At 44.4% G+C, this 25,336-nt stretch overlaps 1 protein-coding gene across 1 annotated transcript in view; it reads right to left on the bottom strand.

The window, feature by feature from the left end:
• Positions 1 to 5,557: 5,557 nt before the first annotated feature.
• FAAH2 (fatty acid amide hydrolase 2) overlaps positions 5,558 to 25,336 on the bottom strand; it is a 44,670-nt gene continuing 24,891 nt past the window's right edge. The window contains exons 5-10 of the mRNA XM_073573061.1: positions 24,468 to 24,603; positions 22,268 to 22,385; positions 21,346 to 21,465; positions 20,064 to 20,163; positions 9,652 to 9,846; positions 5,558 to 5,913 (exon numbers count right to left, since the gene is read on the bottom strand). Coding sequence (XP_073429162.1) covers positions 5,738 to 5,913; positions 9,652 to 9,846; positions 20,064 to 20,163; positions 21,346 to 21,465; positions 22,268 to 22,385; positions 24,468 to 24,603 — 845 coding nt within the window. The 3' untranslated portion in view covers positions 5,558 to 5,737. The remainder of the gene's footprint in view (positions 5,914 to 9,651; positions 9,847 to 20,063; positions 20,164 to 21,345; positions 21,466 to 22,267; positions 22,386 to 24,467; positions 24,604 to 25,336) is intronic.

Below are 25,336 nucleotides of genomic sequence, written 5' to 3'. Positions count from 1 at the left end.
ACAAATTCACGAATCCAGGTTATGAGAAAAGATTAACTGTTTTATTTCCCAACGTGTCTCAAAGTGTATACCACTTCTTCATCAGGGGATGACATAACCTGGATTCGTGAATTTGTCAAGCAGCGCACTGAAGTCCATGAATTTATTCCATAAAAATCTGAATTTCTGGCGGTCACGGAGCTGACCTTTGGACGTGCAGCAAGCTGACTACGGATCTTACATGCCTGAACCTCTCCTGGAAGGGGTTAGTGAATCTTCATTTATTCGTTTAGCAATTACTCGGGTAAGACCCTATTGTGCTTTCTGTTCCTATAGTTTATTTGCAATGACACCACCACAAGAGAGGGGATCTGCCCTTCAGGGACAGGAAACCTACAGATACAAAAGGGCTGCACCTCTCCCATGCATCAGTTGGTTTCCTGTCCTACAGACATGTGAAGGAAGATTTGATGTATCCCAGGCCCTGTCAGTCGGTTCAGGTAGTGGGGGTCCCCCAGCCTCGCCCTGTGAGGGGTCCCTGGAAGTGCCACGGTGCGTCCAGGGTGGACCGCACGATAGTGAGCGGGCAGGTAGAGGGGTGTCTGGTGGGTCACCAACTCTGAAGGGCTAGCACTGGAAGATGAGTATGCCCCCTGAAGATTGTCTCCAGATCAGAAGGCAGACATGTTCCTTAAGGGGGCATGGAAGATGTCGGCAGGATCACTGAGACCAGCAGTGGCATTCAAATGTATGGCCAGGTCAATGATGGTCTGGCTGGACCAACTAGAGACTCCGTTAAAAGGGGGAGTCTCGCGTGAGGTTATTCTAGGCACCTTACCTGTGATTCAAGGTGCTGCAGCGGTTTTGTCTGATGCCTTGGTGGATTCAGTCAAGATGGCAGCTAGAGCAGTGGGCCTTTCTAACGCAGCTCGGAGAGCATTATGGCTAAAATGCTGGCCATGGGATATTCAGGCCAGGTCCAGACTTTGTTTCATTCCATGTGAAGTGGAGTACCTCTTTCGACTGGTACTGGATGAGCTTCTGGAGAAGACGGGACAATAAAAATAAATTCCCCAGCTTGTCGACCCCCTTCCTACCGGCGACCCTTCAGTAGAAGGTTCAGTTGTAGGAAGCCTTCTAGGGACCGAGCAAAGTGGGATGAGAGGAAGAAAAGAGGTATATGGAGTTCATGTTTGGAGGCTCATCATGAGAGCATAAGAAACCGCCCAATGACTGGCGGCCTCCGCCACGGATTACCAATAGTGACTGGGGAGCGTAGCCTGAAATCATCAGGGTTGAGATTGGAATTTTCTTCTATCCCGCAGGACAAATTCATAACCCCTTCCTGGTCATCCCCCTCAGAACAGGCCGCTCTAGAGGCTGAGGTCCTGGAGCTATGGCATAAGGAGGTCCTGGTGGAGCTTCCTAGGCCAGAGAGGGGTAGAGAATTCTACTCCCCCCTCTTTCTGATTTGGAATACGGATGGTTCCTTCAGGCCTATCATTAATCTTAGAGCTCTATATGGGTTCTTGGTAGTGCGCTCCTTCAAGATGGGAGCAACAGTTAAGAGTTTATCTAACCTGAATGAGCTAACGGCAGTAGAACTGGTAGTTAAGGCGCTCCTTATATACCTGCAGGGTCATCACGTAAGGATCCTCTCCGACAATCAGGTTGCGGTGGCCTACATCAACCACCAGGGTGGAACGCGATCCAGACCCCTAATGGAAGTGACAGAGCGGCTTTTTCTAATAGCAGAGGAGCATGTTCTATCCTTGACAGCGCTGCACGTAAGAGGAAAGGACAACATCAGGGCAGACTTTTTGAGTCCCAACCTACTAAGGCAGGGAGAATGGATGTGGAAAAGCGCCGTTTTCGACCAGACTTTGCAGATGTTGGGTCAGCTGGACGTAGACCGCTTTGCCACCAAGAAGAACAGAAAAGTGAAGAGGTAGTGTTCTCTCGACCCCAGAGAGAAACCTCTGGTGGTACATGCCTACTTGATAAAGTGGGACTTCAACCTGAGTTATGCTTTTCCCCCTTAGCCCTTTTTATAGTAATTGCCCCTTTGCATGGTTCTCATGGCTAAGGGCCATGTCGGTCTCCGATCCATGGGTGCTACCAGAACATCCGGATCTCATCTCCCAAGGTCCAGTCTACCATCCTTGAGTGGTGGGGCTTCACCTGACAGTGTGGAATTTGAAAGGTCGTTACTGAGGGATAAAGGATTTTTGCTCAATTTAATAGCCATTCTCCTAAAGAGTAGAATGGTATTTACAGCCAGGATCTACACCATGACCTGGAGGAAATTTCTAGCTACCTCAGAATTAAGAGCCGGGGAGGGGGTGCCAATAGGTCAAATTCTGGAGTTCCTTCAAATGGGTCTGGAGACGGGTCTTTCCACAAGTACCCTTAAGGTTCAAGTTTCAGCCCCGGGGGCCTTATTTAGCTTTGACATCGCGGATAATTACTGGGTGGCCAAATTTAATAAATCATCGAGATCTAGGCCCATTCATAAAGAAAGGATTGATTCTCACAGCTATGACTGAGCCCCCATTTGTGTCCATTATTTCTGCTTCTGTGAAGGTGCTCTCCCTTTAAAGTAGCCTTCTTGTTTGCAATTAAATCAGCTCGGAGGGTGAGTAATATCCAGGCTCTTTCTAGACTCGCTCCACATACACAGTTCCTAGATGACAGGGTGGTGCTTAGGCCAGACCCAGCTTACTTGCCCAAGGTAGCCTCCAGATTCCACAGGTCACAGGAGATGGTTTTCCCTTCTTTCCTCCCCAATCCTACTAACCAGAAAGGAAGCTCCATACTAGACGTTAGAAAGTGCCTGCTAGAGTATCTATCGGTCACTAATCCTTGGAAGAAGGATAATGCTTGTTTGTGTCCTTCTAGAGCATCAGGAAGGGTCTTAGGTTGTCAAGGAGTACTTTGGCTAGGTGGCCAGAGAGGGGCTAAGGGTGCATTCCAGTCGAGTCATGGCAACCTCATGGGTGGAGAGGTCTGAGGTCTCAATTGACCAGATATGTAAGGCAGCAACATGGTCTTCTCCTTCCACCTTTTATAATCATTATAAGTTGGATATGGGTACCTCCTCAGATCTCACCTTTGGTATAAGGGAGCTGCAGGCTGTGGTCCCTCCCTAAGGCAATTGTTGCCCCTCTGTAATTCTCTCTCGTGGTGCTGTCATGGGAGATCGAATCAAGTCTTAGACTGGGATCACATACACTCCCTGACAATAGTTATGACGCTTATCCATGTTATGTAAATATAAGCTTAGAACCTGACGTTAAATTCATCCATTGGTTGTATAAATTATTCTTTTAAAAGCTGAAATCTTCTGAAATCTGGTTTATTATAAGAAAATTAATTGCCATCAATGCAGAATATTGATCATTTAATGGACACAGAATGTTCAGATTTTGGCAAGACAAAAGTTTTGTCGGCCACAGAAAGTAATGTGATATTCAAACAAATAATTAACTTAAAATACAAATATATGTTGCATAACATTGATGAATGAAGTTGTGGTTCTATTAGAGTCATATTTAATATTTTGTGTAACTTCCATGAGCTTGAAGGACTACATCCATGCGGTTCAACAATGATTCATGCAATTTATTAATGACGTCATCAGGAATAGCAAAGAATGCAGTCTTACATGCCTCCCAGAGTTCATCTAGATTCTTTAGTTCTGTCTTCCAAGCTTCCTCTTTCATCCTACCCCAAACATGCTCAATGATATTCATGTCTTGTGACTGGGCTAGCCAGTCCTTGAGCACTTTGATCTTTTTTTGCCTGGAGGAACTTTGCTGTAGAGATGGAGCACCATGCTGCTGCAGAATTTGACCCCTTTTATGATTTGGAATATGAGGTAGCTAATGTTTCGCACCCCCCCCCCCCCATACTGAATGTAATCCCAGACCATGATCTTTCCACCACCAAATTTAACTTTTCTGTGGGTATTTTGGATCCATACGGGCTCCAGTAGGTCTCCTACAGTATTTGTGGCGGTTGTGGTGTAATTCTACTGAAGATTCATCAGAGAAATCCACCTTCTGCCACTTTTGCAGCGTCCATCTGTTTCACAGGCTGTGGGACTTTGCAAATGCCACAGTGTTTTTTATTTGCCTTTTGTTTAGTGCTGGCTTCTGGGCACTGATTCAACCATGGAGGCTATTTCGAGACAGAATCCTACAAACTGTTCTAGTTGACACAGGGACTTGAGGTGACCAGGCCTGTTGGAGCTCTGCTGCAGTAGAAGAGGGGCTTGCTTTGGATTTTCTAACCAACAAACGTTCCTCCTGAGCAGTTGTCTTGCGGGGTCTGCCGGACCTGGGCTTGTCAAACACATCTCCAGTCTCTTCAAATCTTATTTTAATTCTTTGTAGTTGACACTGAGACACATTAAAGGTGCCAGCCACCTCTGCAGTGGATCTGGTCTTCAGCCTCTTGATAATCCAGGCTTTGGTCACAGGGTGGGTTTTTGGCATGTTGTTACAGCTCAAGTGAAGGTCTGGGGTTCTGGGTTTCTTTTTATACACACCCACTAATTAATCGATCATTTACATGTACAGGTGAGGATGTAAACTAGGATTGGGTGCATTATATGACCAGGCGACAAAACTGTTGTCTTGCCAAAATCTGACCATTCTGTGTCCATTAAATGATCAATATTTCTGCATTGATGGCAATTTATTTTCTTAACCTAAACCACATTTTGGAGGGTCTCAATTTTCAAAAGAATAATTTATACAACCAATGGATAAATTTAACATCAGGTTATAAGCTTATTTACATAACATGGATAAGCGACATAACTTCTGTCAGGGAGTGTATGCGAGAAACACGGCCGAGTCTCGCATGTTAATACCCGGCACTGCCGCTGGCACTCAGGAGCAGAGCGTGCCGCTGCATGTATTGCTATGTGGCCGCATGCTCCGTTCCGAGTGCTAGCGGCAGTCCTGGGTATTAACATGCGAGACTCGGCCTTAGTTATTTACCGGTAACTGTATTTTTCAGAGCCCATGACAGCACCCTTAGATTCCCTCCCTTCACGTGAGGGTGTACACTTCTTCCTCTTATAATTTTTCACTTGTGTGAAATTGTTCGGTGTTATATGCAATACTCTTATTTCTGCCATTAACCATGGAAGTCCTATCGGGCTCTGTAATCCAACTGATGCGTGGGAGAGGTACCGTCCTTTTGTATCTGTAAGTTTCTGGTCCCTGAAGGGTGGATCCCATCTCTCGTGGTGAAGTTATGGGCTCCAAAAAATACCATTACCGGTTAGTAACTAAAACTTTCGTTCTACTTTAATGTAAAGTCCTGCGAAGCACCTAAAGTTCCCAAGCTTCCAGAATGCAGTTTTGAATAGTTATCACTTTTGGGGTGTTTGACATGTAGACCCCTCAAAGCTGTTTCAAAACTGAATAGGCAAGAGTAAAAAAATAAAATAGAGCATTTCAAAGTCGATGCTGATGTGAACTAGACATATGGGAAAAGATAATTTTCAAACTAACCACAGTTTGGAAATCGGCAAAATCCAACAAATTGTTCCGCGATGATAACTAGCTTGTGTGGTAAGAATATTTTCTAATTTTTATTAATTTTCAAATATATATATTTTACCTTTAGCTATAAAGACATACATTGTAGAACATTAAATCAAACAATCTCCAAAAATGACAATGCATAGACAACCTTTGTGGACATTTCATGATTTGTAAGAACAGTCCTAATTTCATCCAATATGTCAGATATTTCCTGGTGGCGTCCAACCAACTAATGATTTTTCCAGATACTGGGCAAGTGCTAAAGTTAGATGGTCATTGTGCTGAGAAGAAATGATTTGTATGCCTAGAGGCAGTCCTGCTGCATTAAGCCCCAGTGGACACTGGGTAACTGGAAGACCCAACACATTAAAGATCCCTGAGGGGGGGGGAAGAGAAAATGTTCCGTTATTACAATTGTGTTTTAATAGGTGTAATCTAACACAGCAAAATACAAAAAGCTATAACATAAAAGCAGCATGTTCCATGTAAATTAAGGAATATCACTTACTGATGATACCTTGTTTAACGAAGATCTCCTACTTGCTACAAAAAAAGTGAAATACATTGTAACAACCCCTGAGCTCCCCTGATTCTGCCGCTGTTTTCTGTTTTGTACTGCATCGATCCATTGCAGAGATATTTACATTTGTACTCGAGCGCAGTATGTGAAATTTCTGCTTGTAGACAACTGGGAGTTTCTTCAGTTTTCTCTGGGGCGTGCGCTGTTGCCCTTCCCTCTCAGAGGCTGCCAATCACAGCTCAGCAGCATCTGAGACTGCTACATCAGCTGCCGAGCTATAACTAGTAGCATCAGGGAGGGACGGGTGACCACGCACATCTAGAGGCTCTGTGCTCGCCATCATTTCCCCTAGCTTGCAATCAATCCCTTCTCCTGCTTTCACACTAACTGGTCGGTTTGGCTCTGGTCGCTGGGTGAACACTGAGGAGGAGCTAACGATCATTGCCTAGTGTCGGCAGCAAGCATACAGCCTTGGTTTCCTGTGTTCCCCCAATAAAAACTCCGAAAGAGATTTTATGATAAGTCCCCAAAATCTTAATTTTTAAATCGTTTAATTCAGTGTTTTGTATTTTTTAGCAAATGCCATGTCCTCTTTAAAGCTCATAACTTAAAACCAGAGGCTGAAACGTGAAGCAGCCATTTTTTGTTTTCTTTGTTAATTTTTTCTGTTTTTTGTGTACTACAACTGGCAAATAGTTCGCCAGTCTGAACTTAAGAAATGCTAGACTGTCACTTAGGGCCCGAAGTATCAACGCTTTCATGACAGAATTCTGGTGTAAATGCATTAAAAAATTACAAATTTTATGCGCAATTCAGAGCCGCACCTAAATTTTGCAATGTCTGGCGTCTTTATGCCAGTTTCTTCCAGCTTCGCTGAAATGGACAGAGCTAGGGCAAGACACTGGCGTGATGAGTGGAAGCCGGGGCTGGAGAGTAGGATTTGTCTGGCCCTCAGGAAGAGGCGAACGCTGCCATGAATGAACCATTATACTGCCTCCCCTCGACATAAGTACAATTACCGTGTAAGGCTACCTTCACATTAGCGTCTTTGTGCGCAAGTAGAAACGCATTCAAAAACGCATCATGCGTTTTTGCATGCGTTTGCGTTTTTTATGTGCATTCGTTCTCTAGGTGTCAAACCAGTGTCTACACGTTTACTCATAAAATGCATGCAAACGCAGGCATACGCATGTCCATGCGCACGCCTGCGTTCCCATAGACTGTAATGCGTTATGACGCTTTCTGTGCGCAAGAGAACGCATGCTTTTTTTGACGCCTTTGGACGGACCCAAACACGCAACAGGTTGCGTCTGGGTCGTCTAGACCAGGGTTTCCCAACTCCAGTCCTCAAGGCACACCAACAGATCATGTTTTCAGGATTTCCTTTGTATTGCACAGGTGAAGCAATTATCACCTGAGCAATACTAAGGAAATCCTGAAAACATGATCTGTTGGTGTGCCTTGAGGACTGGAGTTGGGAAACCCTGGTCTAGACGCACACCTTGAAAAAAACGCATGTGCACGAAAACGCAGACGAACGCATGCAAACACAAGACCATGCGTACTCTATGTTAAACATAGGTACGCATGGATGCACACGATGCACTGCACAAAAAAACGCTAATGTGAAACCAGCCTAAGTATGACTGACACGTTCTTATAAGTTTTGCTTCTGTACAGTTTATCGTAGTGTTTCCCCGATTATTGCACCATTATTCCAAAGTATAAACCCAAGGGAAAAAATCCCTATCTCCCACAGCGATAGACTGTCCAGTATGGGAGTCAGGAAAGTGGGGAACTTGCTGCCTCCTGATTTTTGAAGCTCCTATCCCACCCTAGATGAGTTTTTCCTCACAGAGGCTGGCGTGGATGTAGCGACGATTTGGTTTTACCTCCTTCTTCCTTTTTCACTCCTGTTATTAAGTGTTGTATAACATTGGCGGTCTTCTTCCAGAAGCCATTCATGGTCTGTATATAGTATATAGTTCATGGGAAGGAATGGGTCATAGTTGACCTACCAAACACGAGAAGCATGACATGACTTCACACTGTGGTCTGATTAACACCACAGGGGCAGCAGGGACAAAGGAAGAAGCAAGGAGATGATACGAGGAGTCAAAGTGGAGCTTGTCAGCGGCAGATGTCCTCGATCCCGGCCACTCAACCCCTGAAATGCTACAGGCAATAGCATCTGAAGTATTCAAAACGTTAAAGGGAAGTGTCTCACACTGGAACATCAATGTCCCCTTGTGATCAGATGTAATGGCGGCCTGATAATGGCTACTATTTGATCCGAGTGGAAAAAAAAGTTGAAAGGGTTCTCAGACTGACTACCCCATCAATTCAACAATGGGTCTCTGTCTGTAAAACCTTGCTGTCTCTCGGAGGTTGGGGCCATACACAAACTTTGGCCATGCCAAGGTTCGCTTGTTGTCACTACATCTGCGCATGATACAAATGATCGAGGTCACATCCCGAGTGTTCTGCACCAAGCAAGTAGCGAGAAGTCCACCACGACAGACTTGTTGCAATTTTCTTATCAGAGTACCCACGACTCATTGACTTGTACTACGCTGTAATGTAGCAGTGGCACAGCATGAACCTTGGCAGCATAATAAGTGTCACGGACAACGTCTCAAATGTGCCGCAATAACATCACTTTGTGATTTGGTGCTGCCCCTCATTAGATGGTGTCTGTTGTGGAATATTGCTGCACATTCCCTTCGTAGTTCTGATTTTCCCTCGGCCGTGTCCATCTTTGTTCTTACATTCCCCTCGTTATTCTATAACATTGTAAAGTACAGATAAAATATGAAGAAAGGAATGTCCAGCTCCACGATGTAGTGAATACATAAATCCTTTTATTCACTTAGTCACTTCAAAGGTGAGGTTAAAAGGCCAGCATAGAAAAACAAGGCTTGCGTTTTTGGTGACTTCACACCCTTAGCCATGATGCCATCATGACCAAAGGGGGTTTTACACATAGCGATATCGCTAAAGCATCACCGATTTGGTGACGTAGCAGCGATATCGCTATGTGTGATACTTACCTCAGACCGGCTCCCCCGCTGTCCATCGCTGATCGCGCAGCTCCATTTCTCGTCGGGCGCTTCCTGCTGGCGCCGACGAGCGACGCGTGGACGGGAGGACGTCAGGATCGCCGCGTCTGAAAGGTAAGTAACGACCGCTGTATCGCTGCTACATCGCTGTGAGATCTGCCTGTGTGGCAGCTCACTAGCGACCATTTAGCGATGCACTAGCGATCCTGACCGGGTCGTATCGTGGTCGGGATCGCTGGTGCATCACTAAATGTAAAGGGGCCTTAAGGGTGCAAAGTCACCAGAAAAGGGTTGAGAGCGCAAGCCTTGTTTTTCTATGCTGGCCTTTTAACCTCACCTTTGAAGTGAATAAAAGGATTTATGTATTCACTACATCGTGGAGCTGGACATTCCTTTCTTCATTGTTTTAAATCAAGCGCTTTGACACAGCGGTCTCGTGCTCCGATGTCAGGATGCTGTTTCTGGTGAGCTGGATCTTATCATTGAATTTACTACAGATAAAATATCCCAAACCTTAAGCAGTATACATACTAACCGGTGTATGCAAAGTTAAAAGGCATGGCCAGAGGCTCATTGTGCTTTGGAGCTATCTTGGGGTGTGATGGATAGAGCAGGATCCCATCGTCTCCCAGCAGGGAGGTGATCTCTTCCTTCAGGTGTTTGGCTTTCTGGATCATTTTGGCGCTGCCTTCAGGATTTAGGTTAGCCAGTTTCTCGGTGAGCGCTAGACCTGCACTCAAGACACAAACACATCAGGAATATTATACAAGTATGGTAACAGCATACTGCAGCGAGGTGTCAGGACTGGTAATGTTCCCTCTACGGCACAGATAGCGGCAGTTTTGTTGCAGAAATGTCTGTGCCGTAAATATAGATTTATGTAGGAAGCATGTAGGTTTTGTTTGTAGGCCAAGGGGTTAAACTAGTGAGGTTATAGGCCAGACACATTATGTTGGCGATATCCATCCTGGTTCAGACTACCATTGCGAAGTAGAGACAGAGACCCTGATTCCTAGCTACAGTGGGTATGGAAAGTATTAAGACCCCTTTAAATTTTTCACTCTTTGTTTCATTGCAGCCATTTGGTAAATTCAAAAAAGTTCATTTTTTTCTCAATGTGCACTCTGCACCCCATCTTGACTGAAAAAACAGAAATGTTTGCAAATTTATTATAGATAAACCAAAATATCACATGGTCATAAGTATTCAGACCCTTTGCTGAGACACTCATATTTAAGTCCACATGCTATTTCCTTGTGATCCTCCTTGAGATGGTTCTACTCCTTCATTGGAGTCCAGCTGTGTTTAATTAAACTGATAGGACTTGATTTGTAAAGGCACACACCTGTCTATATAAGACCTCACGGATCACAGCGCATGTCAGACCAAATGAGAATCATGAGGTCAAAGGAACTGGCCAATGAGCTCAGAGACAGAATTGTGGCAAGGCACAGATCTGGCCAAGGTTACAAAAGAATTTCTGCAGTACTCAAGATTCTTAAGAACACAGTGGCCTCCATGATCCTTAACCCCTTACCTACAATTGACGTAATATTCCATCCATGTGACCATGGACCTAATTACCATGGACGGAATATTACGTCATCGCGATCAGCGGCGCCCACGTCGTGAGCGCCGCTGATCGCGGCCGAGTGTCAGCTAATTATCATAGCTGACATCCGGCACAATGTGTCAGGGGCGGTCACGGACCGCCCCCGACACGTTAACCCCTTGCACACCGCGATCAAACGCAATCGCGGTGTACCGGGGGTTAAAGGGAAGCATCGGCAGGGAGGGGGCTCCCTCCGTGCTTCCCTGAGCCCCCCACGGCAGCGCAATGTGCAGCGCTGCTGCGGGGGGCTCTTTCCCTACAGGCCCCCGGATCCAAGATGGCGACGGGGGCCTGCAGGGAGCTGACTTCCTCACTGCCTGCAAAGCGCAGGCATGAGGAAGTCTGCAGCAGTGCCTGTGACAGATCGCTGATCTGTCACAGTGATCTGTGATGTGACAGATCAGCGATCTGTCACAGGACAGTGATGTCCCACCTGGGACAAGGTAATAAAGTAAAAAAAAAAAAAAAAAAAAGTGTTAAAAATAATTTAAAAAAAAATCGCTAAATAAATCAGTAAAAAAAAAAAAAAATATTCCCCAATAAATCCATTTTTTCAAAATAAAAAGAAACAAAAACAATAAAAGTACACATATTTGGTATCGCCGCGTCCGTAATGACCTGCCCTATAAAACTGTCCCATTAGTTAACCCCTTTAGCGAACCCCTTAAAAAATAAAAATAAAAAACGAAGCAAAAAATAATGATTTATTATCACACCACCGAACAAAAAGTGCAATAACGCGCGATCAAAAAGACGCATATAAATATGCATGGTACCGCTGAAAACGTCATCTTGTCCCGCAAAAAACGATCCACCATACAGCATCATCCGCAAAAAAATAAAAAAGTTATAGCTCGCAGAATAAAGCGATACAAAAATAATTATTTTTTATATAAAATAGTTTTCATTGCAAAAAACCGACAAAACATAAAAAAACGACCTAAATGAGGTATCGCTGTAACCGTACTGACCCGAAGAATAAAACCGCTTTATCAATTTTACCGCACGCGGAACGGTGTAAACGCACCCCCCCAAAAGAAATTCATGAAACGCTGGTTTTTGTTCATTCTGCGTCCCAAAAATCGGAATAAAAAGCGATCAAAAAATGTCACGTGCCCGAAAATGGTACCAATAAAAACGTCAACTCGTCCCGCAAAAAATAAGACCTCACATGACTCGGTGGGTCAAAATACGGAAAAATTATAGCTCACAATATGTGGTGATGCAAAAACTATTTTTACAATAAAAAGCGTCTTTTAGCGTGCGACAGCCGCCAAACATAAAAACCGCCATAAATCGTAAATCAAACCCCCCGTTATCACCCCCTTAGTTAGGGAAAAATAATAAAACTAAAAGAAAATGTATTTATTTCCATTTTCCCGCTAGGGTTAGGGTTAGGGTAGGGTTAGGGCTAGGGTTAGGGTTAGGGCTAGGGTTAGGGCTAGGGTTAGGGCTCAGATTAGGGTTAGGGGTGTGATGAGGTTCGGGTTGGAGTTATAATTGGGGGTTTCCACTGTTTGGGCACATCAGGTGCTCTCCAAAGGCAACATGGCGTCTGATCTCAATTCCAGCCAATTCTGCGTTGAAAAAGTCAAATGGTGCTCCTTCCCTTCCAAGCTCTGCCATGTGCCCAAACAGTGTTTTACCCCCACATGTAGGGTATCAGCCTACTCAGGACAAATTACAAAACAACTTTTGGGGTCCAATTTCTCCTGTTACCCTTAGGAAAATAAAAAATTGGGGGCAAAAATATAATTTTGCGGAAAAAAATGTTTTTTTTATTTTCACGCCCAGGCGTTATAAACTTCTGTGAAGCACTTGGGGGTTCAAAGTGCTCACCACACATCTAGATAAGCTCGGTGGGGGGTCTAGTTTCCAAAATGGGGTCACTTGTGGGGAGTTTCAATAGTTTAGGTACATTAGGGGCTCTCCAAACGCATATGACACCCGCATACCAATCCATCAAAGTCTGCATTCCAAAACGTCACTACTTCCCTTCCGAGCCCCGACGTGTGCCCATACAGTAGTTTTCTCCCACATATGAGGTATCAGCATACTCAGGACAAATTGGACAACAACTTTTGGGGTCCAATTTCTCCTGTTACCCTTGGGAAAATAAAAAAAAATGGGGACTAAAAGATGATGTTTGTTGAAAAAATACGATATTTTTATTTTCACGCCCGGTCGTTATAAACTTCTGTGAAGCACTGGGGGGTTCAAAGTGCTCACCACACATCTAGATAAGTTCATTAGGGGGTCTAGTTTCCAAAATGGGGTCACTTGTGGGGGGTTTCCACTGTTTAGGTACATCAGGGGCTCTCCAAACGCAACATGACACCCGCAGACCATTCCATCAAAGTCTGCATTCCAAAAAGTCACTACTTCCCTTCCGAGCCCCGACGTGTGCCCATACAGTAGTTTTCTCCCACATATGAGGTATCAGCGTACTCAGGACAAATTGGACAACAACTTTTGGGGTCCAATTTCTCCTGTTACCCTTGGGAAAATAAAAAATGGGGACTAAAAGATGATGTTTGTTGAAAAAATACGATATTTTTATTTTCACGCCCGGTCGTTATAAACTTCTGTGAAGCACTGGGGGGTTCAAAGTGCTCACCACACATCTAGATAAGTTCATTAGGGGGTCTAGTTTCCAAAATGGGGTCACTTGTGGGGGGTTTCCACTATTTAGGTACATCAGGGGCTCTCCAAACGCAACATGACACCCGCAGACCATTCCATCAAAGTCTGCATTCCAAAACGTCACTACTTCCCTTCCGAGCCCCGACGTGTGCCCATACAGTAGTTTTCTCCCACATATGAGGTATCAGCGTACTCAGGACAAATTGGACAACTTTTGGGGTCCAATTTCTCCTGTTACCATTGGGAAAATAAAAAAATGGGGACTAAAAGATCATGTTTGTGGAAAAAATACGATTTTTTTATTTTCACGCCCGGACGTTATAAACTTCAGTGAAGCACTGGGGGGTTCAAAGTGCTCACCACACATCTAGATAAGTTCCTTGGGGGGTCTAGTTTCCAAAATGGTGTCATTTGTGGGGGGTTTCTACTGTTTTGGTACATCAGGGGCTTTCCTAACGCGACATGGTGTCCGATCTCAATTCCAGCCAAAAACGTCAAATGGCGCTGCTTCCCTTCCGAGCTCTGCCATACGCCCAAATAGTGGTTTACCCCCACATGTGGGGTATCAGCGTACTCAGGATAAATTGCACAATATCTTTTAGGGTCCTGTTACTTTTGGAAAAATAAGAATTGAGGGTGAAAAGATCATTTTTGTGGAAAAAATATGATTTTTTAATTGTACTGCTGTACGTTATAAACTTCTGTGAAGCCCTTGGGGGTTCAAAGTTCTCACCACACATCTAGATAAGTTCCTTGGGGGGTCTAGATTCCAAAATGGTGTCATTTGTGGGGGGTTTCCACTGTTTTGGTACATCAGGGGTTTTCCAATCGCGACATGGTGTCCGATCTCAATTCTAGCCAAAAACGTCAAATGGCGCTGCTTCCCTTCCGAGCTCTGCTATGCGCCCAAATAGTCATTTACACCCACATATGGGGTATCAGCGTACTCAGGACAAATTGCACAATAACTTTTAGGGTCCTGTTACCCTTGGAAAAATAAAAATTGGGGGTGAAAAGATCATTTTTGTGGAAACAATATGATTTTTTAATTGTACCGCTGTACGTTATAAACTTCTGTGAAGCCCTTGTGGGTTCAAAGTTCTCACCACATATCTAGATAAGTTCCTTGGGGGGTCTAGTTTCCAAAATGGGGTCACTTGGGGGGGTTTCCACTGTTTAGGTACATCAGGGGCTCGCCAAACGTGACATGGCGTCCGATCTGAATTCCAGCCAATTTTGCATTGAAAAAGTCAAACGGCGCTCCTTCCATTCTGAGCTCTGCCATGCGCCGAAACAGTGGTTCCCCCCCACATATCAGGTATCAGCGTACTCAGGACAAATTGCACAATAAGTCTTGCAGTCCAATTTCTCCTGTTACCCTTGGTAAAATAAAGAAAATTGAACCTGAAGTATTTTTTTTGTGAAAAAAAGTTAAATGTTCATTTTTTTTTTAATATTCAAAAAATTCCTGTGACGCACCTAAAGGGTTAATAAACTTCTTGAATGTGGTTTTAAGCACCTTAAGGGGTGCAGTTTTTAGAATGGTGTCACTTTTGGGTATTTTCTATCATATAGACCCCTCAAAGTGGCTTCAAATGTGAAGTGGTCCCTAAAAATAAAATGGTGTTGCAAAAATGAGAAATCGCTGGTCAATTTTTAACCCTTATAACTTCCTAACAAAAAAAAATTTTGGTTCCAAAACTGTGCTGATGTAAAGTAAACATGTGGGAAATGTTATGTATTAAGTTTTTTGTGTGCCGTATCGCTGTGATTTAAGGGCATAAAAATTCAAAGTTGGAAAATTGCGAAATTTTCAAAATTTTCGCCAAATTTCCGTTTTTTTCACAAATAAACGCAAGTTATTTGAATGCAATTTTACCACTAACATGAAGTACAATATGTCACGAGAAAACAATGTCAGAATCACCGGGATCCATAGAAGCGTTCCAGAGTTATGACCTCATAAAGGTACAGTGGTCAGAATTGTAAAAATTGGCCCGGTAGTTAACGTGCAAACCACCCTTGGTAGTGAAGGGGTTAAATTGAAAAAGTATGGTACCACCAGAAGTCCTCTTAGACCTGGCTGTCCAGTCAACCTGAGCAATCGTGAGAGAAGAGCCTTGGCGAGAGAGGTAAAGAAGAACCCCAAGATCACTGTGGCTGAGCTCCACAGATGCAGTAGGGAGATGGGAGAAAGTTCCACAAAGTCAACTATCACTGCAGCCCTCCTCCAGTCGGGCCTTTATGGCAGAGTGGCCCGACGGAAGCCTCTCCTCAGTGCCAGACATATGAAAGCCCGCATAGTTTGCATACATGAAGGACTCCCAGACTATGAGAAATAAGATTCTTTGGTCTGATGAGACGAAGATAGACAGTTTAGGTTATAATTCTAAGCATTATGTGTGGAGAAAATCAGGCACTGCTCATCACCTGCCCAATACATTCCCAACAGTGAAACGTGGTGGCAGCATCATACTGTGGGGGTGTTTTTCAGCTGTAGGGACAGGACAACTGATTGCAATTGAAGGAAACATGAATGCGGCCAAGTACTGAGATATCCTGGATGAAAACCTCTTCCAAAAAGACAATGACCCTAAGCACACAGCTAAAATAACAAACTAGTGGCTTCAGAACAACTCTGTGACCATTCTTGACTGGTCCAGCCAGAGCCCTGACCTAAATCCAATTGAGCTTCTCTGGAGAGACCTGAAAATGGCTGTCCACCAACATTCACCATCCAACCTGACGGAACTGGAGAGGATCTGCAAGGAAGAAAGGCAGAGGGTCCCCAAATCCAGGTGTAAAAAACTTGTTGCATCGTTCCCAAGAAGCTGTACTAGCTCAAAATGTGCTTCTACTCAATACTGAGCAAAGGGGCTGAATACTTATGACCATGTGATAAGTTTTTCTTTTTTTAATACATTTGCAAAAATTTCTACTCTTGCTTTTTTCAGTCAAGATGGGGTGCAGAGTGTACATTAATAAGAAAAAAAAAAACTTTTTTGAATTTACCAAATGGCTGCAATGAAATAGATTGAAACATTTAAAGGGGTCTGAATACTTTCTGTACTCACTGTATGCCACTTATTGGGTTACTTGCTGTAGTTGTGATGATAATCTGCTAATAAAATCACTTATCATTACAGAACTAGTAAACCTGCTGTCAGGTAGTACTCCATATTCATGAGCTGTATAACCCTGCCCACACCACTAATTGACTCATTTCTCTGTACACTGTGCATAGGCAGAAAGCTGCCAATCAGTGATGTGGGTGGGGTTACACAGAGCTCAGCATTCAGAGAACTGCTAGATCTGCAACAGAAATCTGATGCACGTACATTATTTTTCCCTGACTGAATTGAAAAACTTGGCACAGAATGCCATCTTGCTGCGAATAATGTCTTTTATTCAAGTCACAAACTTGACAGAAAACAGAACCCAACTTTTCGGCCAACATTGGCCTTTATCAAGGTTATCTAAATAAAATAACATTTGGATCAACTGCAGGCATAGGACCCGGGGTCGTGGCGGGCAGTGTATTAAAAAAAGGAATCTTGTGGAGAAATATGGAGGATGGAAGGTTTCTCGAATTCAAGTGAACATTCACTGGAGACAAGACAATAAATTGGTGGTGTAACATAGTTTAATGCTCAACAAAAAGATGGCAACCACATAGCGGAAAAACATTTCTACATAATGTACCAAACCAGGTAGGACAGTAACGGTCATGGGGGCATCAGGTACCAATAAAAATACATAGAAAGTAATGGCAAATCCCAGGAATCTAATGCAAAAAGGTGGAAGGTAGCGCCGATATACAACAAGACTCGGCGGTAAGTTCTCCCCTGTTCGGCAGCTACTCATTGTTTTCCGCCGGTTAACGACGTGGCACACGCGCGCTTACCTTATTGCGGATGGCCAGTTCCTTATTCATTCGCAATTTCTGCCTGTTCCTGGCCTCTCCGGATTTCGCGCAGGCGCACTTACTCCTCACAGGGAAGGCTGCACAGCTGATTAAAGTTTCCACTCTCTAGCTCTATTTAATAAGAGCCGACCTCACCCCGACACGTCGCGCTTCTCCATGCTGTCCCCATGCTTCTGCACTATACCGGTGACCTTATCCTCTGCGCTCTATCATCCATTAGATACCAGTAAACTTTCTGGTTTTCCTCTGACTCTTTAGTTACGTTGTTTTCTGCCACCTCTGGACAGGTAAGTCACAGCACTCTGCAGTCTCGCTGCATATCGGCGCTGCCTTCCACCTTTTTGCAATAGATTCCTGGGATTTGCCACCTGTTGTTGCTTTCTATGTATTTTTCTCGTCACCTGATGCCCCCATGACCTTTACCGTCCTACCTGGTTTGGTGCATTAATTAGCAATGTTTTTTCCACTATGTGGCTGCCACCTTATGTTAAGTATTATACTAAACTACCAATTTACTTTATTGTCTCACAGTGAAAGTGGAAACCCTCCATCCTTCAGATTTCTCTACAAGATTTGTTTTCTATTACACTGCCCGGCACGACCCCAGTCCGATGCTTTCAGCTGATATAAATAGGATTTTATTTAGATAACCTTGATAAAGGCCAATGTTGGCCAAAACGTTGGGTCCTGTTTTCTATGTCAAGATAGTGTCTTCAATAAAAACACATTATTCGCAGTAAGGTGGCATTCTGTGCTGAAGGCTCTTCCTCTAGATTATCTAACGTTTTTCCTAACGTCACGTCATTTACAGCTTGTGGACCCCCTTTTCTATATTAGGAATTAGAAATCTGCTGCATTTTTTAACACTGCAGCAAGTCTCATCTTGCAGCGTTTTTGCAGCACTTTTTCACCCATAGAAAACAATACGTGCAAAAAAAGAAACAACAAACACAGCTGTCAGATTTTGCTGCAAAGACCTTAAGGAAATTGCATAATTATTTTTTTGGGGGGGCTGCACTAAACTTTATCAGCGTGGACAAAAGACCGCAAAACCGGCTTCTTTACTGCCAAGAAAGCAGGTTTTTGCCTGCGGGAGAAAAAAAAAAACGTAACGTAAACATAGCCTGAATCTAGAAAATGATGTCAAAGAAAATTGATGATAATGCAGGAATCGCTTCCTTGCAGGCTGTATATTTTCACCCTTGGACTCCTCCACACAGACCGTATATACCGGTACTCTGCCGAAGCTCGCCTAAAACATTCTCTACTGTTATCTCGTTCCTAGAGAGCTGACCAGATTATTAGCTCACAATCAACTGGGGACATAAATCCTTTCATAGGGATTAAACAGAGAAAAGAAATGTCAAATATATTCCAAAATACCTTTATGGGTGGTCTGAAACAGTCAGTGTCATTCTAAGTGCCCTCTTAATGACATCATTTATTCTAATTATAAGGCCCCGCTCCTGCTTTTTTTCTTATTTATGACTAGTGATGAGTGAGTATACTCGTTGCTCAGGTTTTTCCGAGCATGCTCGGGTGCCCTCCGAGTATTTTGGCGTGCTCGGAGATTGTTTGTGTCGATGCAGCTGCATGATTTGTGGCTGCTGGACAGGCTGAATACATGTGAGGAATGCCTCTGTTAGGGAATCCCCACTGTCTAGTAGCCATAAATCATGCAGCTACTGCGACAAAAACTAAAATACTCGGCGGTCACCCGAGCAATGAGTATACTCGCTCATCACTATTTATTACCTTTTTGATGACGCTTCATTTGACTTAGAATGAAGATTAGTGTTTTGGACCACCCTTTTAACCCCTTACTGACCACATATCCACCTTAGCCATGATGATAAATGGGCCTCACTGTTATACAGAGGGGTTATCACAGGGACCTGCAATCCCCGGCTGTTACTTTATAGCTGGGCGCAGGCTCATCACAGCGATGGTTGCTGTTATACACCTCACCGCTGACTGAGGAGGCCGAGCTGTGCCCCTTATTTATTAACGAGCCGGCAGACAGGTCAACGTGGGAAAATTATAAGGATAGGGGAATAGCTGCCTAAAAGGAAAAAAGAAACATGCAAATGAAAAAAATAAGCAATAACATCACTGCTGCAGGCAATCTTTGAGCTTAGCGGAGGTCAACGGCAAATGTTTCTCAGCTCAGCGATTGGCTGCAGCAGTGATCTACAGAGGTGGTGTCTTTGTTACATCGAAAACACCAAGGTTCTGATTCATCAAAGGAATTACGTCGGACTCATATGAAAAGTTGCTAAATTACTGTGTAACTTGGAGTTGTGCAAAGTTTTAGCAACTTGTAGTTTTCACGGCAGATTGGTGTAGCTTGGGGTTGCCAAGCCACAGCTTCCCTAAAGTCTGACCAGTGTACAGTTTGTCATGGTGCAGAGAGGCATACACCGCTTGTCAGACATTCCTGACCCACGTTCTTCTGACTCCAGCACGCCATCTCGTCACCTCTATGAATTGGGGCCTGAGACTGACACTGGAATTGGGGAAGGCAGGTAGTACCGGATTTTGTTATTTTACATGACCGGTTAATGTTTGGGGTCCACTTTTCTAAAAAGAGAAAACCCCTTTAATTCTTCTGAAATTTCTGACAATTTGGGTCCCCACGATAATCACATTTCCATAGTTATCGGTAGGGAACCTGCAGCTTTTCATCAGGAACCCTGCCCTACTGTTGGTGTGGGCGATATGGGGATGTATGCGGCGCTTTCTGTACGTTTCCCATATTTGTGCTCACCTATGGCGGGCAGCGTGTGCTGCGATAAACCAAACACCCATTTCAGAAGTTCTAAACTTGGCCACATACTTTTCCCATTTGCCATCAGGTCGGTGAAGCTCTGGTGTAAAAGAAAACACAGTTAGTAATAGCTGTAGAAGAATAATACGGCACAGACGTGTCCGCTCCAGGTCACACAGCGTATAGAAAACGGAGCTGAAGATCAAAACCAAAGCACCGATTGTCAATGAAACACCAAGTGATAAAAGGGAACAAGCTTGGAACCGCACCGCTACAATGAGCCGGGCTACGTTGCAAGTGATAGTCATTCCTTTGCAAAATTAAGTGGCTGCTTGTTAATCGTTAGGATTAGGACAAGTTACAGCCACTTAATTTGGTCTCATTGTCACACTGTTGTCATGGTTTGGACAGGGATCTTGCCCTGCACTCGCAGGGTTAAGTGTATATGGCCTCTTTCTGGATCTGGGAGGGGTATATATACTCACTCTTTACCAGGGTTCTCTGTCAGCTATACTTTTGCCCTTGGCTTAGTTTAAGTGACCCCAGTGCGTTTGTGCATGATTCTGTGTTTGATATCTTGGCTTCTGACCAGGTCTGTCCCGTTGTGCGCTTGCCTGCTGATTCGGTACGGTGTGTCTATTTTCCTGGTTTCTGACTTCGGCTACGCCCCTGGTACTTCTGCTGTCTGTACGGTTGTGACCCTTAGCCTGTCCCTGACATCCCTCCTGGCTAGCGCTCATCGGCGCTTCTGCTTGTGCTATACCTGCTGGTACAGTCTTTATTCTCGGGCCAGCATCACTCGGCTCCTGCTCCCTCTGGGAGACCTGCGGCCGGCTCCGCCCCCTGGTAGTCATGTGGTGCAGGTCCTGCTATTGCACAGCCTCTGGACGTGCGCCACTCCCTAGGGATCCCGGGAAGACCCTGCAGCAGCCTTGATTTCTTAGGGTCCAGACACTGGATGTCAGTTCTGGATCTCCTGACATCTGTGAGAAGATGAAGGTGGAGAACACAAACCCAGCCTGGCGCTGACCGCACAGAGGAGCAGCACAGCAGGGGGCAACACTGGACCTGTCTCATCGCTCACTATAGTCCCTGATCAGATCTGTAAACTCTGGCTTTTCTGGAGCAATGGTGCAGTCCGGCTGATTCACGCAGCTGAGGTCACCAGACAAATCGCTAAATCACATTGCATTTCTGCAGTGATATAACTCCATGACATTGCCAATAAATCTACTGCACATGACAATATTTAATACATCTGACTCATGAAGAACAGACTTACCTGTCCATCATCACCATCAGCCGACATTGCTGCCGACCAGATCTGGAAGGAGTAACGCAGGTTGTGTATGCTGATGGGCTGCACACTGACTCCGAGCTCGGCCGACAGATGCCTCACCACCTGCACAATCATAAGGCTCTCATGTCATTATTTTCCATCTTTACTAGAGCCGCTTTACGGAAAAAAAAAGTCACGTCTTTCACAAATTACTTTGTATAGAGATTTTCCACAATCTGCAATAGTCATTTTATCATATGTATATACTCACTGTGATGACATGGTATTACGTGTACAAGATATAATGATTCTGATTAGACTTTTAAAGGGAATCTGTCACCAGGTTTTTGTTCCCCCCTCAGAGAAACATAATGTAGAGGCAGAGACTCCGATTCCAGTAATGTATCACTTACGGGGCTGCTTGCTGCAGTATTGATACAATCACAGTTTTACCTGCAGCAGACCTCTATATAACCTCGCCGACACCACTGACTGCTTTCTGAGTACACTGTGCATAGGCCGATTTCTGCCTATCAGTGGTGATGGTGGGGTTATATACAGAGCTCGTGAATATTGAGGACTACATGGAGCAGGTATACTAGTCCTCTATTGATAGAACTGTGATTTTATCTAAACTACAGCAAGCAACCCAATAAGTGACATCACTGGAATCAGGGTCTCTGCCCGTACATCATGCTGCTCTCAGATTAGCTGGAAAAAACCTGCTGACAGATTCCCTTTATATAGTATACTTCACTCTCAAAGTTCTGTTTAATACATGATGTGGAATGGGCAGTGTGGGTCTGTCGCCCACCATACCGCACCTCTGTGGGTCCTCAGGAAACACCTCCATTATTCCACTCTATAAACATCATAGCTGTAAGACCAGACTGTACTCCTTAAGTGCCGGCGAGAAGCCACTCACCTTCCTCTGTGCTTGGACCAATTCTTCATCCACCGAAGACACAAACAGACAACCCCCATCGTTCTCCATGGAGTAATACTTCAGATGACGCAGAGACACTTCTTTATTAAGAGAGAGCCTAGGAAGAGACTAAAGGTAAAATAAGTGCACCCCTACATAGAGAAGTGACCGCAGCCTGTACGGCAGGGAACGTCGGCAGCAGGGTAATGCCGCAGACCACCCCAACACACGTGAGGGCCTATTGCTAGCCTGTCATTTTGGGGGACCCCCTCAATCCTGAGAAAGGTAAGGCAGCCATTCTGTGCCCCCTTCACGGCTTCTTCTTTGCACCAGTGTGTTCCCGGCGACCCCTCACTACCTGGCCAGGAGTGGTATTTTGCCAGGAAAAGAATTAAAAATTCTGTTTTTTCTAGGACCAAGCAGTCTGCTGAAAATAGGAGACATGTCCTGATTGTGATCCATGGGTCGGCTCAAAATCAGCAATGCAAGTCTATAGGATGGTGACGAAATCGGATGCACCCAAGTGCGGTGAGATTTGCGGACTGTCGGATAGGAGAAAGGGAGAAACCTTTACATTTTTTCTCCATGTACAAGAAAAACTGATGAGACCAGGACCACCCTGATCAATGCACTGACCAAAAAAAGTGGTCCGTTCCCATTCATGGAAAATACTGACATCCGAACGAGCGCTTAAGCCTCATGCACAATTCGGTGATATTCTCATATAAAAAAGAGTGGTCAGAGTTTCATCAGTTTTTCTCGCATGAGAGACCAGCAAAAAAAAAATAAAAATAAAAGGGGAGATGTATTAGTCTGGGAACCAGAGCGCACAGTTCCATTCGAGCGTTGTCAGATTTTCACGAACCCATAGACTTATATTGCTAATTTTGATCCCACACTTGGCTCAGTATTGGACGTGACTCCGAGATTTTGCACGGACCACTCCGCCCAAGAAAAAAAAATCTGACGTGAACAGCCCCATAAACTGTCATAAGCACGAGTGCCTTCTGTAAGAAAAATGGATAGTACTTGTACGAGAAAAACGGGCGTCCTCAGGAGCAGAAACTGCAGGTCAAGCCAAGACCCCCTCTGCTCCCCTTTGCCATGCTCAGACAGGAAAAAGTGTTTGAGCATGGGGGAGGGGAGCAGAGGAAGTCACCGACAATTGATCCTAGGGAGACCCGCAGTTGTTATTCTAACCATGGACGAAGCACACAATACATCTGTTTGTTGTCTGCTGGGCCTGCAGTTCAAATCCACTATTAAAAGGGTACCAGTCACCGGCACAAGACCCCCCTCCCCAAACAGCACTATGTGTTTATTGCTACCATTATACCTTCCTAAATAAAAAGACCTTTTTATTGTCTTATAAAATAGTTTTTCAGCAAACACTGTAAGCCTTCCCAGCAGTGACAGCCAGTTCTGCACTGCACAGCCGGCTGTCAGTCAGTGTCAGAGCCATGCCTACAGCTGCTGCTTCCAGTGCTGTGACCTGTGACTGTAGTTGTGCTGGGCAGGACCGGCCTGCATGACTAAAAACCAGCGGCTCCCAGGAGAAATAAACTTCATTTTCTCCTGGATGCCGCATTTTCAGCACAGCGGTCAGGCATCTTGCTAACACTAAGAAACTACAGATTAATCCCATGTCTTCAGGTAAATAGCGTTCTCACACCTGACAGGTTCCATTTAAGGCTGAGTGGTGGATCAGTATATAATGCCCATAACATGGCTGATGAGCATGCCCCGAGGGAAGCCGATACAACGCCCGTGACTGGCGGTTCGGACTCTGACTACCACATGTTGATAATCTCTAACCAGTGTGAGTACAATAATCCAGCCTAAACCGGAATCTGGGGTAAATACTGTTTTTCACTATTGTATGGGGTTTATTCCTTTTGGGAAGTAGAATAAGAGGATGTTAGGAGTAAGGTTCTGTGTCCAGTCCCGGGATCATAATGAGGTCTGACTTCTTGTATGCAGAGATACAGCGGAGCTGCACACCGATTACTGGAAGAAGACACAGACTTCTCGGCAAGGTCAAGAGACCTCTGTGTGTGTTGATGCAGTACATTAACTTGTATGTGCTTTACTGTGCATTAAAATCATCAGATAGTTTGCTGTAAGGTAGCGCAGACTCTCTTATGACTATCATCCTAATTCATTTTGAAAGTCCATGGAGTGAAGGGAACATCTCACTCACTTTTCAACACCTTTACCAGCCATAATTTTTAGGACAAGCGGGAGATCTACTGCATATCTACACATTGGTCCAGTGCCCAAAAGTTCGGCACGCCTGCCAGTATCATTCGGAAACTGTCCATCGTTGGGGACAATACCTGTTGACATACAAACAAACAAATTACTGACAATCAAGCGCCACTTTTTCTACTATCTCACTGTTTTGACACCTATATGAGGCTGTTTGGAGCTAGAAAATCCCACTATAAGGGAGAATGGAGGACTACTGGAGTGCAGCAGACGAACACAGGAGAGATCTGTGCTGCGATCTTAGTTCTTGCCTGATAATGTTATATAAGAAGCAATATAAGATGATTCCTGTGTAGTTTGAAGCCATAAAACCAGGATAGAAGCAGCATGCTAAGTCTTGCAAATCTGAGACATTTTACCATTCAGATGTGGAGGAGAGCGGATTCGCTATCTGCAACTTGCATCACCTAAAGAATAGAATCTCACCAGATTTTGCACTCACCCTAAAAATTAATCTAGATCCCATATTTCTGTGATATTGATCATCTGATTTGCTAATGACGTGGATTTGAGAAAAGTCTGATAATTTCATCTACCGTTGTTTCTTAAGTATTTCTCATAACAGAAAGAGCCTCTTAGAAATGTAAAGGCAAATTTGGGCTAAATTTGGTGGGACGGTGTTTACACTTTTTTTTTTTTTTTAAATCAAAAAATGCGTTTACCGAGTCCCTATGTTATATATGCACTATAGTTTTTACTTATTAATTACAACTGGGGATTTGTCACTGTGTCTCTGTCTTGGGCTTGGTCTGTTTAATGGTCACATTCCCGGCATATCTAAATTATATGCAATAAATGCAT

Source organism: Dendrobates tinctorius, unplaced genomic scaffold, assembly GCF_039654945.1.
Source record: "Dendrobates tinctorius isolate UK_male_01 unplaced genomic scaffold, ASM3965494v1 ptg000034l, whole genome shotgun sequence".
Lineage (NCBI taxonomy): Eukaryota > Metazoa > Chordata > Amphibia > Anura > Dendrobatidae > Dendrobates > Dendrobates tinctorius.
The sequence above is the reverse complement of the archived record's forward strand: the minus strand, read 5'-3'. Positions and strand labels throughout refer to the sequence as shown.